Source organism: Myotis nattereri, assembly GCF_964212035.1.
Source record: "Myotis nattereri genome assembly, chromosome: 6".
In the NCBI taxonomy this organism is placed as follows: domain Eukaryota; kingdom Metazoa; phylum Chordata; class Mammalia; order Chiroptera; family Vespertilionidae; genus Myotis; species Myotis nattereri.
Genome location: NC_138081.1, coordinates 18,497,667 through 18,522,385, shown reverse-complemented (window position 1 = coordinate 18,522,385; position 24,719 = coordinate 18,497,667). Strand labels below are relative to the sequence as shown.

The window sequence follows — 24,719 nt, the reverse complement described above, 5'->3', positions numbered from 1 at the left end:
GAGGCATCCAATGAATGTTTTGCTCTCACATTGATGTTTCTCTCTTTCCCTGGCCCTTCCTCTCTCTTTAAAGATCAATTTAAAAATTAAAAAAAAGTCAACCAGGCCCATATCTTTCCTGCACTCTAACTATAAACAATGTGATTTGTAAATGTCTCATTTATCTTTCAGGGGTTCAGTCCATCAGAATTTTGCTGACTTCACTTTTGCAACTGGCAAAACAGTTGGATACTTATTCACATTAAAAGGAAAAATAGATTCAGAAGTCGCTATGGATCTTACCAACAAAGCTTCATTAGCATTCTTACAAAAGCATTTAGGTAAGAAACAAATATTCTTTCATTCCACAAACCGGATGATTCTCAGAACAAAACTGCCTTTTATTACAGCACTAGTCTCACGTTAAGCTTCCAGTAGTTTACAATTTAACATAGCAGTCAAATCAGTTTGAAAACTTGAGAAAATTTAATTTTGCAGCATTGCATACTATATGTCAGACAGTAAGTGTACCTGTTAGAGCCAACAGTCTTCCTGGTGAGACTGGGGCAGGCTTCCATGTTGAGGATACTGTGCATGTTGCTTCCATCCCATCTGGTTCAGATGCAGCAGCTGGGCACAGGCTACCTTGTCGCCCTGATCAATACACAGATGATGTAATTTGTGATGCTATGTTGCCACCTAGTGGCACCCAACTGTTCAACACTCTCAAAAGTTTAATGTTTATTAACATTTATATTTTACAGGACTTCAGAAAGATTTTGATAAATGGGATTATTTGATTGAAGGGAAAGATGATCACCTTATTCCAGGGACCAATGTTGATGTAACCAACCACCATGGCGCTCTACAGAATTCTACAAGTTTAGAGGAATAGAATTTAGATCAAAAGTGCTTTTTAAAAAGTCTTATTTTAAAACTGTTTGAAAGTGTGTGTTGTCTGGCTATACCATCATAGTGACTGAGATTTGGATTAATTTTTTTCCTTTAAATATAAGGGGAGACTACATTATGTAAAAATCATACCAGCCTAAATTTTACTTTTACTACGTGATCCTTTTTTAGTATCAAGTTAATAACTGTTTTTACATTAATGAACAAGGATATTAAAACAGGCACAATGCCAATGAAAAAATTGTTGTAAGGGCATAACACTCCCTAAAAAAATAAAAAGAGATTTTCTGGCTTCTTTTTTTATTATTTCAGCAACATGGTAATCTGGATAAAATTTGGCAGCACTTCCCTTTGATTTTGGGTCATGTTAAGAAAAATTAGGTCAAGCAGGTACTAAAGCCATTGTTTTACCACAGTGATACTATACAATTTGATACTATACAATTGAACATGATAACTAAGTGGGGCATGGACAAGGGTAAGATTACTGGAGACAGGGCAAGGGCAACATATTAAAGCAGATTAAAAGAAGTGGGTAATTTGCATTTTTTTAATGGTTTATTCGTGGTGGATTCTACTTATGAAAGAAAGGTGCATAAGACAGAGCAGAAATACCAGCTACATAACACATTCAGTTAGTTATTCACCAAAGGCAGGGTTAACTAAGAAAACATTCAGAGTGACTTTTAACTGCTTTATTTTTCAATTATTTTATTTATTTTTATGTTTTATTATGTTTTTAAATATCTTTTTTTTTACTGTTACTAATTTTTAGAGAGAGAGGAAGAGAGAAGGAGAGAGGTAGAAACATCGATGAAAGAGAAACATTGATCAGCTGCCTCCTGCATGCCCCCTACTGGGGATTGAGCCAGAAACCTGGGCATGGGCCTTGACGGGAATTGACCCAGTGACCTCTTGGTGCATAGGATGGTGCTCAACCAACTAGGTCACATCGGCTGGTCTTCATTTATTTTTATTTAATAAATGTTTTTAATTATATAGGTAATACTGGAAATAGAATATCACAATAAGTGGAGGGAAAAGAATATCTTAAACCAGTGGTTCTCAACCTTCCTAATGCCATGACCCTTTAATACAGTTCCTCATGTTGTGGTGACCCCCAATTTCATTGTTACAAATTGAACATAATTAAAGCATAGTGATTAATCACAAAAACAATATGTAAATATATATGTGTTTTCCGATGGTCTTAGGCGACCTCTGTGAAAGGGTCGTTTGACCCCAAAAGGGGTCTTGACCCACAGGTTGAGAACCACTGCCTTAAACATTATGCACTTATATGTTCAGGAGTCAAGGGAAACATTTTTTTAGTTTCCTAAAGGGTAAAAACTTACGCCACTGATTAGCTAAATATATTTTGGTCTAAGTATGGCCTTCTCTGACTTCTTTATATTTAATTAAGCCTGTGTGAACAGGGATAATTAGTACTTGGTAAGAAGCTTGGTTCACTATGACTATTCCATTGCTACCCCTTCTGCCCAGTTACTAAGTAACTGTGTTCTGAAATGGCACTTAGGGCCTGTCTTAATGTGTTAAGGTGCACAAAGACCCATTTTGAGAAATTTGGTTTCTCCTATCCTATATAGCCATTCAGATTAAAAATGTTTAAATTCCTCAGCATGAAACTGCAGGCTTCCTGTAATCTGGCCCTAAAAAGCCTTCTCTGACATTTCTCTCAGGAATTCACAACTATGTCTCCTTCATGTTGAGCCAAACTTGTCTGTCCATTATCTCCGGAACAACCATATACTTATCTACCTCCAGTACATTAAATGCAAAACCATCTCCTTTTTGCTTTTTGAAATTACACCCAGCTTTTAAGGTTCCCTATTCTCATGATTCCCTTCGAGCTTCGAGGTCTGATAATGTTTCCTACGCAAACATCTTTTCCCATTCTCATGTCGCAAACCTCATTTTAGAAATGGATAACCATTCCAACTGTATGGCTGTCCCCACTCAATAGCACCTCTTTCAAATCCTTTGTTGGTGACACCTGCTGCTGTGGAAAGAAGAAACTATCTGCTGAAAGGATCCAATGAGTTAAGGTTAAAAAAAAATCACAATCCTAGTATAGTGCATACTGAACATCTTTCAGGGAAAAGAAGGAAATACCTATTGAATGCCTACTCTTTTTCAGGTACTTTATATAAATTATTTATAATCTTAAAAATACTGCAAGAAAGGTTTTATTATCCCCATTTCACAGATTAGGAAGATCAAGGCTCAAAGATATTATATAACCTGCATAGGTCACATATATAGTAAGCAATATATAAGTAGGATTTATTTCCTGATGCTAGGATCTGGACTTTGCATACTACCACTTGCAACCATATTTTTAAAAGCATAGACTTTGATGTTAGATGGGTCCAGTTTGATCAAGCCTCTCACTCTTTGACCTTAGGCAAGTTATTCAGCTTCTGTAAAAAGTTCCCATTTTCTCACCTATAAAATAGGAAAAATGTTAATATGTGCCTAGAGTTGAGGAGTAAAAAAGAAAATGCATTTAAAGTACCACCCAAGTGACTAAACCTGGAGCTAGCATTTACTACTGCTCTCTTTCCCCCAACTGTAGAATTGTGGTTCCATTACTATGGATATTCCAGGATTCTATTTCCTTTTTAATGAAAAGAGACCATTACATCTTAAAGGATAAACTTTATTCAAATATTGTATCAGAATACTTCCAATTTCAAACAGGCAATTAGTCAAATATTTAGACAGAGAAGACAAAGCTTCTGAAATAAAAACAAAAATCCTGAAGGAGTTACAAAACCATCCTCCTAAGTAGCATCATAAAATATACTTGTCATAAACCTATATTTTTTAAAATTTAAACACTATATTTTAAAATAACAATTTTTAAAAATATGACCTAATGTGTTAGTAAATTGGTTAGCAAACTAAAGATCCCGGATCCATATACATTCAGCAATATGACTATAAATACACTGCACCCTCAACCTGAGAACTATTTGGTTTTCAACAAATATCAAAGTTTCCAAAGCATGACAACTTCTTGTGATTCAGGCTCTCAATTAGCTCAAACACTCCATTGGTCTGGATGCCATGCTTCTTGTCTAAGAGCAGCTCTGACTGGATCCACAGCTAAATCTATGTGACCTCCAGGCCCCTTTTCTGAGGTTGAGAAAGAAAAAGAAAAACAAGAAAATTACTTACATGAGAGTGACCACCACAAATTTAATGTCCTCTAAAAATGGGGAGGGAGGATGAGTGAGTATTCTAATGACTACAGAGAATTATCCCTATAAAAATGTTTTCTTTGTAGTATTTTGGTTCTCACACATTACCTATTATCAAATAAAGTTTCTCTAAAATACTATAAAACTAGTGGCCTGGTGCATGAAATTCGTGCACAGGAGGGGTCCCTCAGCCCGGCCTGCACCATCTCCAATCCGGGACCCCACTCGCAATCCAGGACTGCTGGCTCCTAACAGCTCACCTGCTTACCTGCCTGATCACCCCTAACCACTCTGCCTGCCTGCCTGATGCCCCTAACTGCTTCCCTGCCTGCCTGATCACCCCTAACCACCTCTGCCTGATCACCCCTAACCTCTCTGCCTGCCTGCCTGACCACCTCTAAGCACCTCTGTCTGCCGGCCTGATCACCCCAACAGCTGCCCTGCCAGCTGGATCGCCCCTAACTGCTCCCCTGCCTGCCTGATCACTTCTAACTGCCTCTGCCTGCCAGCCTGATCGTCCCTAACTGCCCTCCCCTGCCAGCCTGATCGCCTGTAACAGCTTCTGCCTTGGCCCCCAACACAGTGGCTTTGTCCAGAAAGGATGTCTGGATGGATGTCCGAAAGATGTCTGGTCTAATTAGCATATTACTCTTTTTTTAGTATAGATAACATATATGCCCCTAAAAAGTTATATTTTTTTTACATACTTTAAATTATACAGTAATATTCAACCTCTTTTACCCGTTTTTTTTTTCTAAATATATCGATTTTTTTTAATGGAATGGAAGGTAGAGGGATAGAGAGTTAGGAACAGCAATGAGAGAGAAACACCGATCAGCTGCCTCCTGCACACCCCCAACTGGGGATGTGCCTGCAACCAAGGTACATGCCCTTGACCAGATTCGATCCTGGAACCCTTCAGTCTGCAGGCTGATGATCTATCCACTGAGCCAAACCAGTTAGGGCCCCCCCCACATTTTTTTTTTTTTTAGATTATCCATGTTTGTAGATATGGCATTAGTTCATTTTTCCATTGATTTTTAGAGAGAGTGGAAGGGAGATGGATAGAGAGAGAGAAACATCAATGTAATAAACATCCCTGCAGTTGCCTTCCTTAGGAGCCCCGACCAGGGATCCAACATGAAACCCAGGTATGTGCCCTGACCTAGGATCGAACCTGCAACCTTTCCATGCACAGGACCACACTCATGCTCAACCAACCTATCTACTTCAGCCCGGCCATTATATGATTTCTGGAAATTTATTTCAATTAATTCTTACAAAGTCTGTGGGTTAGGTAATATTCACATTTTTTCTGATGAGAAAAAAACAAAAAAAAACCACAACCTCTTCATTTTGAGACATTATTCCTCCCTCATTGCCGCGTTTTCCTGCCAGCCCTAGAAAGGCTCCTGACAGCAGCTTCACTGGGTATCCAGAGGCGGAAGCATTCCCCTCACCACCACCCTTTCCAAAGCCTCCTCTGCACTGGCACTGAGGCTGCTCTGGAGGGCACCGAGGCTCGGTAACGCAGACAATGACAGGATTTGGACCACTGGAGCCAGCGTACCCACCTCTCCCCTCTCAGCCTTTGTCTGCTGTGCTGGAGATAGGCCAAGATTTGTGGTGCTAGCACTTCGGACCCAGGAAGTGCTGCAGTTTTTCCCTCTCCAGAGCTGCTGTGGCCGCCTGGAGGTTATAGGGCTGCCCTGAAAGTCCTCAGCATGCCTCCCGTCGGGGCAAACATGGTGGTGGACTCCACAATGGAACTGCTATTTTTAGATACTTTTAAACACCCCAGCGCTGAGGTAAGACTCCACTTCTTGATTCTGACTCTGCTTCTAGACTGTGGGACATGTACAAAAAATCCTTAGGCATGCCTCGACTTTCACGATCAGGATCACGGCCGCAGGCAAAGCAGCTCCTGGGTTCCGGGGGTGCCGCCTTGCCTGCGGCCCGGCTTTCTGATCGCAATCACCGGCTGGGGAGCGGGCAAAGGCGGCCCCAGTTCTCCAATCTAGGGCCCAGGGGCAGGGCAAAGGCGGCCCTGGGGGGGGAACTCAATGACCAGGAACTCCCCCAAATTGAACTGTGCCATATACATAAAACTAAAAATCCTGAAAGAAATTCCAAGAGACCATTTAACATACATAGATGATTTGAACATATAAGCTAACTAGAGGCCCGGTGCATGAAATGTGTGCATGGGGGGGGCGGGGGAGGTCCTCTTAGCTCTTGCCTGCCACCTGGGTTTCTGATCACGTTTTTCAGTCCTTCCCCTTTCGCCTCCCATCATTGTGCCTACCTATGCAAGTTAACCGCCATCTTTGTTGGAGGTTAACTGCCATCTTTCTTGGCAGTAAATTTGCATATCGCCTGGATTTAGCGAAGGTATGGTCAGTTACCCTGTTTGTCTTTTATTAGATTAGATGGGCATATTTTCTATTTTGCTAGAATGATGTTAACAAGGCTGATAGCCAGTTAGTCCATTGTTCTCCTTGACTAGTGTGTATTTTTCACATACTAGTAAAGCCACCAAGAGCTGATTTCATTCATAATCTCAATTCTAAGAACAAGTGTGCTTCTTATGAACATGACCCTGCAATGACCAGGAACTCCCCCAAATTGAACTGTACCATATACATAAAACTAAAAATCCTGAAAGAAAATCCCAAGAGACCATTTAACATACATAAATGATTTGAACATATAAGCTAACTAGAGGCCTGGTGCATGAAATTTGTGCATGGGGCGGGGGGTCCTCTTAGCCCAGCCTTCACCCTCTCCAATCCAGGACCCCTTGGGGGATGTCCAACTGCGGATTTAGCCCCAATCCCAGGGATTGGGCCTAAACTGGCAGTTGGACATCCCTCTCACAATCCTGGACTGCTGGCTCCTAATCGCTCACCTGCCTGCCTGCCTGGTTGCCCCTAACTGCCCCCCTCCCCCCCCCCCCCCCGCTGGCCTGGTCGCTCCTAACGGTCCCCCCCCCTGGCGGCCTGGTCACCCCTCATTGCCCACCCCCCCACCCCCACCAGCCTAATCACACCCAACTGCCACCCCTGCTGGCCTGGTCACCCCCAATTGCCCCCCTGCCAGCTTGGTCGTCCCTCACTAACCCCCCCTGCTGGCCTGGTCTGCCCACATAGCCTGCTTGTTCAGTCATTTGGTAGTCCCTCACTAACACCCCTGCCAGCCTGGTCATAGGCAGCCATCTTGTGAGGGTGTGAGGGTAAATTTGCATATTACCTCTTTATTAAATAGGATTAACACTGAAAAAAGCCTTTAAACTATGAATTTATCAGATTCACAATCTAACTTTCAAGATTAATTCAATCAACAAGCATTTCTTATTTCAAGAATTCCTCTTCTTGGCTATTTATCCTCTTAAGCACATTTAACATTTTAGCTAGAGTTGTTTTTGTTTTTCTTACTACTGACAGACAAGGAAATTGATAAACCATTTCTGTTTGCAGATTCAGGGTAATGGTATCTTTAAGATTTGGCAATCTGTTTTATAAACAAAAGTGTCCTTTAATGGTGGTATCATCCAATGACATGAAGGAAAGATCTTTCCCCGGTGTCTGGACTATAGCCCAGCAAAACGAACCCTTGGATTATAACCAGTTCTTTACTGTAAGCACAAAATAATTAAAATCAGAAAGGGGACCATAGATAAACCAGAAAAATGGTAAACAACAAAAAGTAATACTTTAAAAAGGATCTGATTTTATAGTGAAGAATCACCTCAAGTACATTTTCTATCCTTCAGCTATTCATTCCTCTGGTCCATCTCCATGGGAGCATTTAACACAGGGAATGAAGTAACCTCTTCGAATGGTTAGCTCCCAAACTCCCACAACTCTGGTGTCTGGTGTATTGTTCAAGGGCTGCTTTCAAACACATTATTCATGGTGATCCACAGATAGGTGGTTTATTAAAGACTTCATGAAGAGAAATAGTTCTCCTGGATGCTTTCAACTCCTAATAGCATCATGTGTGTGATGTCTGTACAGAAATGAATTCATGAGACCTATTCTCATGGTAAAAGAAAATAGCTCAGATAAAAAATTTTTTTTAATGTAATCAAATAGAATCCCAGACCATGGTGAATTAATGTATCACAAAAAAATAGTCCTTTGTAAGTTAATGCATCATGGGATTTAAATTTATCCAAATAGGATAAATTCAAATGCCCATACATATCATAATGGCAACAGAAATTGCCCACCTTATAATCTTTAATGAAGAACAAAATATAAAACTGTATATAGAATAAAACAAACTATGTTCAAAATATACTAGTAGATGGCATGTTTACATTCCATATAAGCAGAAAAACTATAAAAGAAAACCACATTGACCAATGTGTTTATCTTTGGATGAATATATTACAGGTGACTGATACTCTCTTCTTTTTAACTTTGCCATTGTCCTAGATTTTCTGCATCAAACCATATTTTATAAAGGTCGTGGACACTGAACAATTTTAATTTTTTAAGTCCCAAAATGAAAATCAAAGAGTAAAACATTAATAACTAGGTTGTCCAAAAGGGTATGAAGCATAAAGCCCTGAAACATTGATTCTGTTATTGCTGTTTTTCATTGTCATTACAATATTAGTACTTTTTCTCTATTATTCCTAAACACAAGGTCTTTGGCAATAGTTATCACCTTTCAAAATGAAGGACAATGCTCTTATTAATTACTATTTCTATAATTCCATACCTTAGATGGACTCTTATCCAATTTGGGTATGCCATTCCAGACATTCTCAGGGTTTACTATCTCCTCCATACCATTTGAAAGGTTCAAAACCTACCATAGAAAAAAATGTAATGAACATTGGTAGTTTCCAAAAACTAACTGATTCTTGTACCACAACAATCCTTTCAAAAATGAAATACCTTAAAAGTCAATACAAATAATTGTATTAAATTTCATTCTTATGTTTCAACTCAGTGATACTTTAGTTCAAAAAACATATATTGAACATGCTTAGAGATCAAAGATGGATTAAATTTAGATCTCAAGGAGTTCAAAATTTAGTGGAGAAACAGAGCTCTAAGCAGTAAATTGCATAACAGATTTCTGCAGCAGGAGATACAGAAATATAAAGAAGACATAAAGCTCTTTGAGGGTTAGGGAAAGGGGAGAGATAGAGAAATTTAGAAAACAGAGCAAGTAAATGCTTCCTGGAAGAAGCAATGGTTGAAGTAAATCTTTTAAAGATAAGTGGAAATTAACCAGTTTGACAGGGGACAGAATACAGGCAAATAAAACTAACTGCATTATTAAATACATCAATCAAAGAAGCCAAACAGAATCATACATATATGAGAAACCAAGCAGTCTGATGTTCATCTGATGTAAAGTACAAAACATAAAGGAGCAAGACCTAAGGCTGGAGAGGTACATTGACACTTCAATCCGGAGGACTATGTCATGTTGATGAGCTTGACTTTTCTAATCTAGATGAGTGGCTCTCAAATTTTAATGGTATAAGAATGCACAGTCCTGGTCCTACTCCCAGAAGTTCTGAGTCAGCCAGCCAGGGCACAGCCTGGAAACCTACATTTTAAGTAAACACACCAGTTGATTCTGATACAATGGTTTTCAGGTCACAGGACAGACACAATCAACTGCAAGTCCCCAAGAACTTTGACACACAGGAATGATGTACTCAGATTGGCATTTGACAAACTTCACACTGGCTGTGTAGAGAATCAACTGAAGGAAGACCAGATGTGAACCAAATAGAAGGTTATTAGAATAATCTGGTTGTGAAATGAGGGACTCGACAAAGGCAGTGGCAAGAGATCTAAAATGTTTTGACAGATTGGAAGTGGAAAGTGTGGAACCTGGTGATTGATAGAATTTTAGAGGTAAGGAGGAAAGAGCCTAGCACAATTTCTTGCTAGGATGCTCATCTATGAACTCTTAAAATGATATTTTGGACTGCATCAAAATATTAGGGGGATGAACAGGTGAACTTCTGTTTAACTGCATTTTCTCAGCTTATAAAATTTCCTTAACAATCTTCAGGTACATTTTGAGATAAAGTACTTCAACTGTACTAACCTTTGTACCTTCTTCAGCTATTTCCAAAATCTCACATTTAGACCATGTGTGTCTTGACCACACAACACATTTGGATCCAACAGTAAATCCTTTCAAAGTGTACGTGTCCTCTGGTTGAGCTGCCAGATTGAATAGAGTAAAACTCAATGCATGCCTCTTCATTCCTTAATATTAGATGCATGAGCAAAGCATTTTCCTAATCTGCCGTTGCTATCTACACTAATAAAAGACAAAGATGCTAATTGACTGTACCTTCACTACACCCATCAGCCAATCAGAAGAATATACAAATTAACCCAACAAAGAAGGCCATTAAATTTGCATACTGCAGGCGGGGCGGGGCAGCGCCATCCGCCACCCGCCGACCTGGCACGGGATCTGGGCCTGCCGTGTGTGACTGGGGGCAGTGGGGCAGGGAAGCGCAATCGGCCGCCCGCCCTGCCTCCAGATCCGGGCCTGCCATGTGCAACCCGGGGAGTCGGCCTAAGCCAGCAGGCGGTTATCTCCTGAGGGGTCCCAGACTGTGAGATGGCACAGGTCGGGCTGAGGGACAACCCCCGCCCCCGCCAGTGCACAGATTTTTGTGCACCAGGCCTCTAGTTTCTATATAATTGGTATCATGTACAATACAATATGTTCTAAGTCTGTTATCTTTCCTTGATTTTATTTAAATTCTAACAGGGTTCCTCCCCAGATAATTCCTTACCATTTTCCTCAAAAACAAAACAAAACAAACAAAAAACCATCACCATGTGTTATGTTTTTTAAAGATGTGAGTCTGATTCTAACATTAAAAACTACTACAAAAATCAGGCTATTCTTGCCAGAAGTGGTGTGGTCTATGGTTACAACAACCATTTCTATAGCAAAGCAGCATATTGCAAATGAACAGACAACCTTATCACAAAGCTATTACTTACTATTCTGAAATGGAACAACTAAGACTAAAAATCTAGTTTAATATTTAAATAAATCATCATATATCCACAGGATGGCATACTATGAAATTAAATTATTTTGAAGGCACATTTAAGAGATTAAAATGCCTCATTGAACACTGTAGGATAGTCTGATCTCTTTAGTTTTTCAAACTCTGTAAATAAACACACACATACGCAGAAAGACAACAGAAAGGAAGTACACCATGGTGTTAACTGTGGCCATTTCTTGGTAATGCAATTATGGTGATTTTCATTCTCCTTAGTCTATTGTTTTCTCTATTTTGTACAATAACTCAAGTTGAATAATATAACAATTATTAAAAAGTTACATTGATTATAAAAAAAACACACTGAAAGTTAGCCATTTCATCTAACTTTGAATCTTATTAAGCAGCTAAGAAAATAGCAGTAGTAATAATTTATAGAAAGTTAATGACAATCAATGTTCTCCAATATTTACTCCTGGCTGTTAACTTTTTTGGTTTGCATAGGCTCCATAATCTAGTGTTGTTTTTTTAAGGGATTCTAAATGAATGGCAAAGTACCTGCATGAAGCAAAACAGTTAAATTTGAAATCTCTGCTGAAATGATCCCTATCATAAATTCATGCCTATAGTAATGTCTGGAAACAGACACACACACACACACACAACCCAAACCCACATTTTTTTTAAAAAACACCAAAAAAATATAACCTCTTTATTTCAAAGGTGGTGTTTTTTGTTTTACATTCTAATGTGATTACTTTTTGGAAAGTAAAGTGTGTTTTGGGAACACACTTTAAGCATTCTATTTTTAAACACAAAATAAGTCAGCATTTTACCCAGCATATAAAGTATTATTTTACACGAATTTTACAATATAATTTCCCTATGTTAAAAATACCCTCCAAATCAGATTCTCTTTTCAGGTTTTAATCGGTTCCCCCAAAGAGTTAATTTAAAAAATTTAGATAAGAATTATTTTCTTTAAGACAAATTAGTAAATAAATAAGACACCAGGTTAAGCCTAAATGAAAGTGAGAGAAAAAACTCACATACCTGCGACCTCTGGTAAAGCATCGTGTTTCTGCTTATCTCTGGGTTCTTCCTCAGAAAGCAGAGACGTCAATGAGGAAATGGCATCTCTGTGTTTATATTCTGTAAATTCTTCTTTATGTATGTTCATTTCTACCTGTGTCTGGGGATCACAATCCTTTCCATGTAGATGCAATGGCAACCCATGTTGGTCATCACACCATTCCACGCAGCTTGACTCTCTCGTGTCCTCAGCACACAGGGATTCTAGGCACAGCTGGGCTGTAGGTAAGTCTAGTTCTGGCTGCTTCTCAGCCTCACAAGTGAGGGGCAGCTGCACTGTGAAGGGCTCCAGGGTGGCTTCTGTGTCGCAGACCAGGGGGAGTGGCTCGACAGGAGGCACCAGACCTGGTTCTTCTTTTTCTTCATCCCCGACTAGGGAATGCTGTAACTCCATGGATTCCAGGTCCACGAATTCTTTTGATTCATCATCAGGAGAAAGCAGCATCTCAAGTGAATTCAGTTCTAGTATCTCCTCTGTTTCATCAGCACGCAGTAATGACACATTCAATCCTATCATTGGTTCATCATCAAACTTTGCTTTGTCAACCAAATGGCACTCTACTAGACCTTCCAGGACCTCAGTGCCAATCTTGTCTTTGCAAGGGTTTTCAAAAGCTTCAAAAATGGTGTCCATTTTGGGGTCATGGAATTTATTTGGCTTGGTTTCAATCATGTGTAAGTCTTTCTCAATTCTTACAAAGAACTCATCTGTCTGTGGTTCCACATACAATGCTTTCTCTTGCCTGGCCTTACTACATGGTTTCTTAAGTCTGACATCAGGACCAGGGGATCTAAGAGCTCCCTTGATCCCTGGGCCATTTTTTTCATAGGGCAGATCACTGTTTCTAATACCAATCTTAGAATACCTTTTCATTTTCTCATTAATACTTTCGCCTTTGCTTTTCAAGTCAACAATTGCTAAAGGGATATCACAAATATCCTTTTTGATTTCTAAGATTGTTATCTCCAACACATCTTCCGTTACGATTTCATAAAAAATGTCATTTCCCTCTTGAGGGCACACACCCTCTGAAATATGAAATCCCAAGAGACAGCAGGGAAAGGCTTGCATGGGGATCACCATAAGTTCAGAAGGCATGGTCCAGAGGGATTTGGGGTCCACGCAGTCTTCAATGTTCCCAAAGTCCACAAGCCTGACAGATACAAGAGAATCTTTGCAAATATTGGTGATAAGTGCCCGGTACAAGTGCCCATCTTCTCTGTATCTCACTATGCAAGGATCTCCAATATGAGGACTCGAGATACAGCTCCTCCCATCTGTTGTCCATTCTCCAGCACTTCGTAGTCTTCCTTCTAAATACTGAAGTTTCTCACTGTCAGCAAACTGACACCAAAAATATTCAGGTCCATCTACCACAGTGGCATAAGCTCTTAGCATTTTCATCTTGGGATTATACCAGTTAAGAAATACTGAAGTGCCACTGTCTGTTTTGTTGGCCGACTTGGAAAAGGCGCCATTCATTATTTGGATGGAAAGTCCTACTTCAGATTTTTCACTGAAAGTGTATCTGCTGATCATATCTTCTGCTATGATCCCATGTTCATCAGCAAGAATAACTTCCCATCTGTCTTGGAATTTAACAAATTCACATTTTATTGGAGCCTCGCCTGTCCTTTGAGAAAAGTAACGCATCATTTCTTTACAATGTAGAATCTCAGGAACCCAAAGTCCCTGTAAGGAGCAGTGAATGCACAACCTTGGTAACAGGGCATGAACAAGGTCAAGTTTACCTATCTTGTTAGTAGGAATCATGGAAACATTGCCATAATCTATAAATTGTACGGAAATAAGGTCACTGGGTTGTTTTTCCTTGACCACAGCACGATACCACAAATTGTCATCTGGGAAAGTGGCACATATCATATCTCCTCTTTGCAAAGGAGGACCTGCATAACATCTGGGCTTTATGCTAACATCATTTAATCTCTCTGAAAGACGACTGAGTGCAGCTTCATCTTCTGTTAGTTGCACATAAAAGTCTGAAAGGTCATTTATATGAGAAATATATACAGTTGTTTTAAAGCCAGGCTTTATAGTCTTCTGTGGAAACTCGGACAATTTTATAGGCAAATTTTTGTTACAGGAATCTCCTCTTTTTCTCTCTAAAGGAGTGACTTCTAGTTCTATGACTTTCCTTTTTTCTTTCTTTTCTATTAATGAAGACACTTCACTCTTTTCATTCCCCACAGAGTTACGATGTTGAGCGACTACGTTTGTCTTTGTTGAACTTTGTGAAAGTTTGAGTTCCTTACCTGCTGAGCTGCCCTTAGGTTTGTCTGATTCTGTCAGGATCTCCATATTGTATATCTTGTTCTCTACTTGTTTGCTTAAATATTCCATAGGTGACAACTTCATATATTTCTTTTTCACATCCAGAGTTTCTGTTGTAGAGAGTATTTCACTTTCTTCTTTTTTTCGTTCCCTACCTTTGTAACCAAGTAACGCTAACTTCTCATTAATATTAGCATTAATTTGAATACTGTCATCATATAGTTCTATCATCAGTCCTCCATCTGGATCTTTGGCTACAACCACAGCCTTCAATAACTTGCCTAAAATAGCCTCCTGAAACCATGTTGTCACTTCTTCTGGTATATGGTCAGGAATATCAGACAATGAGCATCTAATGCCCTGCATGGGCAAAAATAAGACATCACACGCATCACTAGGTATGGAAAGCAGATCATCATTTGTTACCACACGAATGTTGCCAAAATCAACAAAAAAGACTTTATTTGGGTCTTTTTCTATCATTATCCCCCTACTCCAATTTCTGTCGGTATCCTTAGCAAGGCACAAGTCCCCAGGAATCAAGGTTTTTTTTTTAATGTTCAGCAAAGTTTTATTTAATTGTATAATAGAACAGGACAACTCTTCTAAAATATGGGCATTTCTTCCCAACTGGCAATAAAATGTCCAAGGGTCAACAGCATGTGTTACAAGCACTAATTCTTCACTTCCGATTTTTATATCATGTGTTGAATAGTAGTAAGAACATAGCTGAATGGGGAACCCCAGCGGCTTCGGAAGTTTGATTGGTCTTGCAAGTCCTTTTTCTACCAAAATATGGCTTGCACTCTGCAAGGGTGTTAGCAAATCCACGATATAAAACAGTTCCTCGTCACCTGTTGATGCAGTGGCAAATACTGTGCATTTTAATTCTAGATTGTCTTTCCACGCATTGACTACAAATTCACGGAAAACTTTTATTGCCTTTTCACCCCAAGCAAAAGGATTTTGGCCAGTTGGTTCAATTAAGTTATAAAGACTGCACCTAAAAGCCTGAGCCTTAACTTTGAGAAATGCTTCACTAATTGCGCAAATATTCGTCACAGATACCACATCTTTGTCTCCATAATCTACAAATATTACTTTGACATTCTCTGGAGATTGTGTACTCCTGATCAGAGCTCTGGACCATTTTCCATTTGCTGTTCGCTTTGCCAAACAAGCGGGGGTGGATCCCTGGTAAGGAGTAGGGGTATTCTTGCAATAGTCCTGAATATCACACACTAAAGCTTTAAATTCTTGCCTGTGCCTGGTCAGCTGGCACCAGAAATAGCCAGGGTTTTTAGCATAAGACACTTTGACTTCCATTGTGCTTCCAATTTTTATCTCTCCTTTACAAGAAGAGCCTAGCTTAATTTCCAAGTTCTGTAGAAGAGGAGAATAAACAGACATTCTTTTCTCTTTTCCCTGCACAACTAGTCCCGTTGAAACATTTGTACCAACTATTGTGTCCGCCAAAGCTTCTGAAACACATGTAGTTTTATTATCTCCCTTGGCTTTCTGTTCTACTTCTTCCTTCTTGGCAGAAGGTATTTTGTTCTTCTCGGCACTGAAATGGTTTGAAACATGCTCTGGGGAGTGGGTACATCCAGGGATATTTTCCTGGGTTTCAAATTCCTGATACTTGGCATATCCAGCTTGAGCAATTACCTTACCAATGTTTTCTTCCCCTGTTCTTGATTCATCAAGAATCTCCACAACATACTGCTTACCCTGCTTATCAAGGACATGGATGACTAATTCTTTGTGGAGCACAGTCTTTTTAAAAAAAGAAATTGCCTCCTGGCTCCAGGTTCCTACCACAGGCCAAATGTCAGCCAGAGTGCACTTCAGAGCCAATCCTGGCAGCCGTCTGAACTGAGGCAGCAGCATCCTCACGTCACACCAGTCCACCTTCTCCGAATTGCCTCGATCAACTAAGAATACATCCACATTCTTGGCGTCCAATCTGGTCACCACAGCCCGATAGTAACCATTCTCGGTCCATTTCACACAGCAGAGGTCATCAGATTTCGGTTTCAAAACGATCCCATCCAGCTTCCTGGCCGAGGAATAGAAACTGCTCATTCTCTTCATCAGCTTGCGGAAGGAGCCCCTGTGTTTCCGCAACCGGATCCAGAACTCAGAAGGATCTTGAACAAACTCGACCTGGGCATCATAGAAGGCATTAATCTTTAAACGGACAGACCTCAGGGCTGGGAGTGGAAGCTCTTCCTCCACTTCTTCAGCAGGAGACCGACAGTAAAGGGCTAATTCGGGCTCCTCCTCTTCTTCCTCCTCCTCCTCCTCTTCTTCCTCCTCCTCCTCTTCCTCCTCCTCCTCCTCCTCTTCCTCCTCCTCTGTTCCCGGGCTCTGAAGGAATCTATCAATCAGGCAACAGGACTGTACCCCAAAGGCACAGTTAAGATTCATCCCATCTTCTCCATACAGGGTGACGTAATACACATGCTCGAAGGAGCAGTAAAACTCAATCTTTGCATTCACGGCCCGGCCCAGTATCAGTGCCTTCAGGCCACCGACCTGGGACCGAGACCAGCCGCGGCCACCGTCCCAGAGACCATACAAGGCACAGGGGTAGGTGACCACGGGCATCCGGAAGTACTCCGGCAGCAAGTAGCGCAGGCTGCTGCAGCTCACTAGCTCCTTCCTGCCGAAGTCGATGTGAAGCACCTGGGCACAGCGCTGCGGCCGAAAGGTCTCGAGCAAGACCGCCCTGTACCAACGTCCGTCCAACCCACAGGATGCACACGGAGAGCCCGACTTGTCCGGGCTTTCCTTCTCCCCCTCCCAGGGGGCACTGGCGTCGTTCTCCTCCCCGGTCCCCACGGAACCCCGGTAGATGTGGGCCATGCTCTCGGAGAGGCGGCGAATCTCCTGCGAGAAGCTCCGCAGCTGGCAATGGATGCGGTGGGGGTGGCACACCTGCGTCACCACCATGGGCTCCGTCACGCCCAGCTGCAGCTGCGGGCAGAAGTAATCCAGGCTCGGCTGCTCCTGCTTAGGCAGGACTCGCTGCAAGGCGGGGGCCCCGGAGCCCAGGCCCACCGAGGCCGCCGCAGGCAGGTAGCGTTTGAGCAGCGAGCGGAAGAGGCTGTGCGGGATCCGCCTGGCCAGGCCCAGCTCCTCCATCTGCTGGAACAGCGCGGGCACCTCCAGGAAGACCAGGCGGTGCGGGAGCAGCACGTCCAGGACCTGCCCGCGCAGCTCCTTGCCCTGCAGGCTGCTGAGGAAGGCCAGGGCGCTGGCCGGCCAGTGCTGGGGCCTGCCGCCGCCGCCCCCCGGGGGCACCAGGCCGGCCAGCACGCAGCCCAGCACCTCCGAGGGCAGGTGGAAGAACTCGCTGCGCCCGGGCACCAGCGAGCCGGCGCCCGCCGTGACGGTGCGGCCCTCGTCCAGCAGGAAGATGCGGCTGTCCTGGCCCTGCCGGCCGGCCACCCGGCCGCGGTGCCACCGGAGCCCCACCTGCACCAGGCACAGCTCGCCGGGCAGAGCCGAGGCGCCGCCCAGCGCCCACGGGCCGCACGTGGCCGCCGCTTCCTGGATCTCTTGGCTCAGCCGCAGGTACTCGTCCCGCCGCTCGCCCACCAGCCCCCAGAGCTGCACCGGGATCACCTCAGAATGCACGGCCACGAAGGACACCCTCAGGGCCAGCGAGGTCCCGGGCGTGGGCAGCCCGGGGGTGGAGCACATCTCCGCGGCGCCGGCGCGGCTACCGCCTTCGGAGCGGCCAGGGCGGGTCAGGCCCGCGAACCCCCTGCGCCTCGGGAAGGAGCACAACCCGGGCTCTGGCCCGAAGCACTGGGAAGACTCCCGAGGCCACCGGAGGCGACGCGCCAATCGCCCAGCCTCCCGGACGCCCACCAACCGGTAAGACCCCGCGGCGTGTCCAACCGCCCACGGTTGAGCCCACGGTTGCGCGGCCGCGCAGGCATTTGCGCGCGCGGCGCCCCGGCTTCCGGCCGCGGGACGTGGAGGGAAGCGGCCCCGCTGCGGTGGGAGCCCAGAGAGGGCTGGTGGCCGGAGGGCAGGAGAGACTTGCAGGGCTGTTTCCAAGGCCAGGATGGGGACACCACCTGCCTCTCTGTAGAGCGCCTTCCACTCTGGGGGACGCCGTGTGAAGGGCTGGCCACGGGCTGGCCAGGGAGTGTCTAGGAGCCCTGTGAGCCAGGCGCAGGCTCGCGGGGTGGAGGGTGGGGGGGAAAGGCACAGGTGACTCCCCAACAGCACATTCCTGGGCGTTAGGGCCCCAACACTCACAGGACCCCAGGCCCTCCCTGGCTGAGGGTGCCTATGCGCTTGTGTCCTACATGGGACAGGGTTTGCAGTGACCTGGAGCAAGTTGCTGACCCTCTTCTATGAACCCCTTTGATCACCTGAACTGTTACAAGGGTTAAAATCAAGTGTGAGCCCTAACCCATTTGCCTCAGTGGATAGAGTTTCAGCCCAAGGACCGAACGGTCACAGATTAGATTCTATTCAAGGGCATGTGCCTTGGTTGCAGGCTCAACCAATGGACACATCGATGTTTCTCTCTCTCTCTCTCTCTCTCTCTCTCTCTCTCTCTCTCTCTCGTCTCTCCATCCATTCCACTCTCTCTAAAAGTCAATGGAAAAAATATCCTCCGGTGAGGATAATAAATACATAAATAGTATGAGACTACTAGTATATGGAGACTTAAGTGCTCCCTTCCCCATGACTATCCAGTGGGTCTTTGCTCTTTAGGTTGCCTGTGTGCAGCCTAGCTTTTCAGGCACTTATTCTTCATTTACTCTCAGAGCTAGGACAGAACTGGGCTCATAAAAGGAGGTCAAGAGTAAAGGAAGAAACGTGACTTCAAGGTCTTGCTGTATCTCCTGGGGCAGAGGGTCTCTTGGCCAAACTCTTGTTTGTCCCCCACCTAAACCTTACCAAGGGAATCCTTGGAGGACTCAATTTGTAAAGGAGGAGGGAGTGGCATGGAGAAGTGTGGACTCTGTAAGTAGCTCCCAGAGATGTCTGCATTGGATTTCTGTTCATTTGCAAAGTTAGACACATTCATCTTAGTTTCTCATACTTTTCCATCTCCTTCACATTATGAAATATCATCAGATAGAATGTAGATGAAGTCAAGGCATATAACCCTGGTCTGCAGGAGTGAAGCTCAGTGTCTCCATCTATCCAGATTAGAGGCCTCCCCACTTCCAGAGCCCCCTGGGCTTACTTTGCACTCTTACTTGTGTTGCAATTAGTCATGCCACCAGCTTAAAAGCTCCTTTTGCCAAGAACTGTTTCTTGCATTCCTGGAATCTAGCGTGGGGCTGAGGCAATACATACTAGTACTCACAGAATCTACATATATAAAAGCCTAAGCAACAGGTTGACCGGTCGCTATGACGCACACTGACCACCAGGGGGCAGATGTTCAATGCAGGAGCAGCCCCCTGGTGGTCAGTGAGCTCCCACAGCAGGAGAGCCCCTCAGCTGACCAACAGGTGCCAGACGCAGGGCTTACGACTGGCTGCTGCAGCAAGTCTACTGAGCGGTGGTGGCGGGCACAGTGGGGCTGGGATGAGCAGGAGTGGCAAGGAGGAGTGGCAGGTGGCGTTGGGCTGCCGGTTTTGGCCCGATCCCCACAGACTATGCCAAGGGACACCACCGGTGCACCAATCTGTACACCAGGTCTTTGGTGAATACTAGTAAATGAAAGAATGGATTTGATTTCTCTGAAAAACTAGACTTTTCAAGTTTACTCAAATCACCAAGATGTGAAATAAATAGGCAAATCAAGCTTCAGTACCTTAAAGGAACATGTCATTTCAAAGGACATTCCATTTGAAGAGTTAAGTTTCAAAATTGTTTTGTTTTTTTTAACAAACATAAAATCATCAGCAAGCTGTGTTTCTGCACATTTTGTAAAGCTCAAAGGCCCCCTTTGAACAAGGGAATTTTTTATTGTGTCCAATACCACCCATTAGTTGCTAAGTGGATAGAATCTGCCTCCTACTATATGCAGCATTTGGTATCTGAAGATGCTAGATTTAAAAAAAAACACAAAACTTTTTATGGGGTATTAGGAATTAGGATCCTTGGCTCTGTTCTTGATGCAGAAGATTCTATATAATTGAAACTCTGTTCACAAAGCAATAACTTTGTGTCTCATTCCTGTTGGGCTGAACCCAAAACAGGAGTGCACAGTGCAGTGTATGGGGTGCCATGGAGATTTGGTATTAAACTCCACGCCTGTAAATGTTCACAAATTAAACTGTTGTATATATACCTGTACAATAAAAAGTATGCTCTATGGAAGCTGGAAAAAAAAAAAGCTAAACTTTTACCCATAAACTCATCCTTGAAAAATTCAATTCCATTTTCCAAATGTACTCTAGTTAATGTCTCAATCACGATGCAAGAAAAGCATTTGATTTAAAGACTTCTAGCAAGATCTAGCTGAAATCTCTCTTCCACATGACTCTCCTAGCCCTTCCTTTTACATATGTCTGTTATATTACCTATCATGTCTTGCAATTGTTTACTATTTCTCCCTTCTACCAGTGTGACCTTCCTGAAAGCAGGAACTCTTCTCATTTATTTTTATGGTCTGAATGCCCAGCCTTCGCTTTTCCTTATGTATTTTAGAATATACTTGTCAATTTCTGCCAAAAAAAAAAAAAAAAAAAAAAAAAAAAAAAAGAAAACCTGTTGGGATTTTTATTAGGATTGCATTGTAGATAGAGATCACTTTGAGAACGGACTTCTGAGCAGTATTTTTTTCAATCCATGGACATGGTTTCTCTCTCCATTAATTGAGCTCTTTACTTTCTTCAGCAATGTTTTGTAGTTTTCAGTGAACACATCTTGCCAAGTATCTTGTTAGATTTATCCCTAAGTTTTTCATATTATTGTAAATTATATTTTTTAAAATTTTAGTTTCCAATTTTTCACTGCTACTGCAATATATATTCGTTGTGTATTGACATTCTAGTTTATGACCTTGTTAAGATTCATTACTTCTAGTAGCTTTTTTGTAGATTCCTTGGGATTGTCTGCGGAGTTACATCATCTATGAATAAAGGCAGTTTTTATGTTTTTCTTTCTGATATACATGCCTTTTATTTCTCTTTCTTGCCTCATTATAATAGCTAAGACCTGCAGTACATTTTTAATAAAAATGGTGAGACTGGATATTCTTGTCCTGTTCCTGTAGGGAGATGGCCTTCAGTCTTTCACAATGGGATGTTACGTATAGGCCTTACTTAGATCTCTTTTACCAGGTTGAGAACGTTACCTTCTTTGCCTAGTTTTTTGAGAACTTTAATCATGAAAGGATACTGGATTGTATTACGTACTTTTCATATTCTAGTGAGATGCTTGATTCTCTCTTTTTTTGTTTGTTAATTAGGTGAATTATATTACTTTTTAAATATACTCACCCGAGGATACTTTTTCCATTGATTTTTAGAGAGAGCGGAAGAGAGGGAGGGAGGAGGGGAGAAAGCGAGAGATACTTTGATGTGAGACATATCCACTGGTTGCCTCCTGCATACGCCCCAACTGCAGGGCTAAGGATCAACGCAGGTATGTGCCCTTGACTGAGAATCAAACCCACAACCCTTCAGTGCATGGGCTGATGCTCTAACCACTGAGAACACTGGCCAGGACTATTGATTTTTAAATGTTGAGCTAACCTTGTATTCCTGGGATAAGCCACACTTAGATATGATGTAGTGTCCTTTTTATAATGCTGAATTCAATTTGCTAATATATATTTCCAACTATACTCATGCTCTTTAAATTTTTTTATATATAAAAAGTTTTAGTAAAATATACTTAAAATTTACTTTAACCATTTCTAAATGTACAGTTCGGTGGTTATTAAGTACATTCACATCGTTGTGCAACCATCACCACTATCCACATCCAGAACTCTTTTATCATCCCAAACTGAAATTAGGTACCCATTAAACACATCTCATTCTCCTCCACCCAAGTTCCTGGTAACCCTCTTCTACTTTCTGATTATTGTAGTGTCTCGTATAAGTAGAATCAGACACTATGTGCCCATTTGTGACAGGCTGATTTCACGCAGCATGTTTTCAAGATTCATCCATGATATAGCATGTCTCAGAATTTCCTTCATTTTGGGGGCTGAATAATATTCCATCATAGGTATATACCACATTTTGCTTATCCATTTATCCATCAATGGACATTTGAGTTGCTTCTACCTTTTGGCTACATGAAAAATGCTGCTATGAACATTAGTATACAAACATCTGTTCAAATCTCTGCTTTCAGTTCTTTTGAGTATGCACCAAGGAGGGGAATTGCTGGATTATAGGATAATTCTGTTTAATTTTTTGAGGAAGTTCCCGTACTGTTCTATATAGCAGCTGTACCATTTTACACTCTCACCAGCAATGTATAAGAGTTCCAATTTCTCCACATCATCCCTAACACTTGTTATTTTGCGTTTTGTTTTTATAATAGCCATCCTCATGGGTGTGAAGTGGTACTTACTGCATCTATGTTCACAAGAGACTTTGATCTCTTTTTTATAAATGGATTTAAACATTTTGAACAATAAGAAAACAAATGAGAAGCTAAGGATGTCCCCAGGTTTCTTGGCTGCTGTACTGGTTGTGTCATGCAACAGAGAATCCTGGAAGAGCACATTTTAAAGGGTAGGGAGGAAGGAGTTGTAAAAAAAAAGAAAGAAAATGACTTAATACTGGGAAACTTGAGGTCACTGGACTGTGGGCCATCCTGCTGTAGATATATAATTGGCAATTGATAAAACAGTATTAAAGCTTGAGAAATGAGTAAGGAGTAGAAATACGGGTAATGAGTGCCTACCATGTGTTGAGTGCTTTTTATGTATTTGGGGAAAACCAGCCTAAGTGTAGTAGCCGAAGTCACAGAAATGCATGGCTTTTCCTAAAGAGAGAGTGAAATTGAGAAGAGGGGCAAAATTAGAACCTTGAGAACCAAAATTTAAAGACTTGGCAGTAAAGAAGTAGCCAATAGAGACTGAAAAATAGTAATAGAAAATATAAGTGACAGGAGGGAATAGTATCATGGAAATCAAAGTAGAACATGCTATCAAAAAAGGAGGGCCTAATTCTCCAATGTTTAAAGCAATTCCCATTTTTATTTTCCTCTTCTGTCCTCAGCTCCTGAGCATATCCATCTTTGTCATTAATAGTTATCCATTCTTTGTAGACAGAGCAGAACTAGATTAGTAGGGAGAATAGGATTAACAGACGAAATGGATTTATTATAGTGATAAGGTATGAGCATCCTTTTTTCTAAAATAATTATTTCAGCTCTGACATCCTAAATTAAGCCAGTTTCTTTTACACTTGTAAAAAGTAAAGATTAAGATTTAAAAATGATACATAAAGTTATCATTTTAACTAAAAAATACACCAGGATAAAACTACACATCAGGACAAAACAAAACCCTTAACAGCCAGCGAGAAGTCTTAAAACATTTATTTTAAAAATTAGAATGCACTATATTTACTCACATACATTCCTGTCACCAGATATTTTCAGCAAACAGACATCTTTAAGCATCTTCATCTGCTTTTATCAAACCTTCCAAGTGGATCCTGCTGCTGTTGACAATTACAGCAGCCTGTTGGGGGTAAAGTATGGGGAGAGAAAAATAATCATGTATCCCTCAAAATTCAAAACAAAACACTTGAGTGGGCAAAATGTGCATTTGTATGGCATCAATGAAGGCCAAGAGAGTGAAATCATTTCCATAGACACTCTAAAATGAAGAATAACATAAACTCATCATATATGTATCAACTATTAACTAACCAAATATTTTGTATTACTTAAAAGTTCCAAATTCTAGGTTTTTGTGGAGTAGCTATTAAACTGATGAATACCTCTTTAAAATGTTAATTACATACATGTAGACATGTGATCTTAGGAAAATGCAGTTAAGCATTTACTGGTAATATGGTCAAGAATCTCATGAAATCAAGTGTTGCTGACTTAACATAATTACTCCGACAGTAGGAAGAAAACAACAAATGACAACCATGTGTGCCTAAATTTTTCTCTCTCCACCCCCCAAAAATCTCTGAATTCAATTAATACCTTTTTATTGGCTCCTGTTTGAATTGTACGAGAAACAGAGATGTAGCGGAGGGGACACAGGCACACACCCATACATTCAGACATATAGCCGCAGTAGGAG

The 24,719-nt window shown here is 41.9% G+C and overlaps 2 protein-coding genes across 5 annotated transcripts in view; one reads left to right on the top strand and one right to left on the bottom strand.

Annotated features, from left to right (window-relative positions):
- PLA2G7 (phospholipase A2 group VII) overlaps window positions 1–1,183 on the top strand; it is a 37,517-nt gene extending 36,334 nt beyond the window's left edge. For all 3 annotated transcript variants that reach the window (XM_081094902.1, XM_081094904.1, XM_081094903.1), the window contains 2 exons: window positions 172–320; window positions 744–1,183. In XM_081094902.1, coding sequence (XP_080951028.1) covers window positions 172–320; window positions 744–874 — 280 coding nt within the window. In that variant the 3' untranslated portion in view covers window positions 875–1,183. The remainder of the gene's footprint in view (window positions 1–171; window positions 321–743) is intronic.
- Window positions 1,184–4,026: 2,843 nt separating this feature from the next.
- Window positions 4,027–18,217, bottom strand: TDRD6 (tudor domain containing 6; the record flags this gene model as incomplete). 2 transcript variants are annotated; one of them, XM_081093938.1, is made up of 4 exons in its annotated part: window positions 4,027–4,050; window positions 8,844–8,933; window positions 10,197–10,315; window positions 12,178–18,217. In XM_081093938.1, 4 exons carry the CDS (start codon window positions 18,215–18,217, stop codon window positions 4,027–4,029), a joined length of 6,273 nt encoding a protein of 2,090 aa, XP_080950064.1. The 2 variants fall into 2 exon arrangements, with proteins under 2 accessions (XP_080950064.1, XP_080950063.1); XM_081093937.1 differs by lacking the exon at window positions 4,027–4,050 and having other exon boundaries at window positions 8,615–8,933.
- Window positions 18,218–24,719: the final 6,502 nt, after the last annotated feature.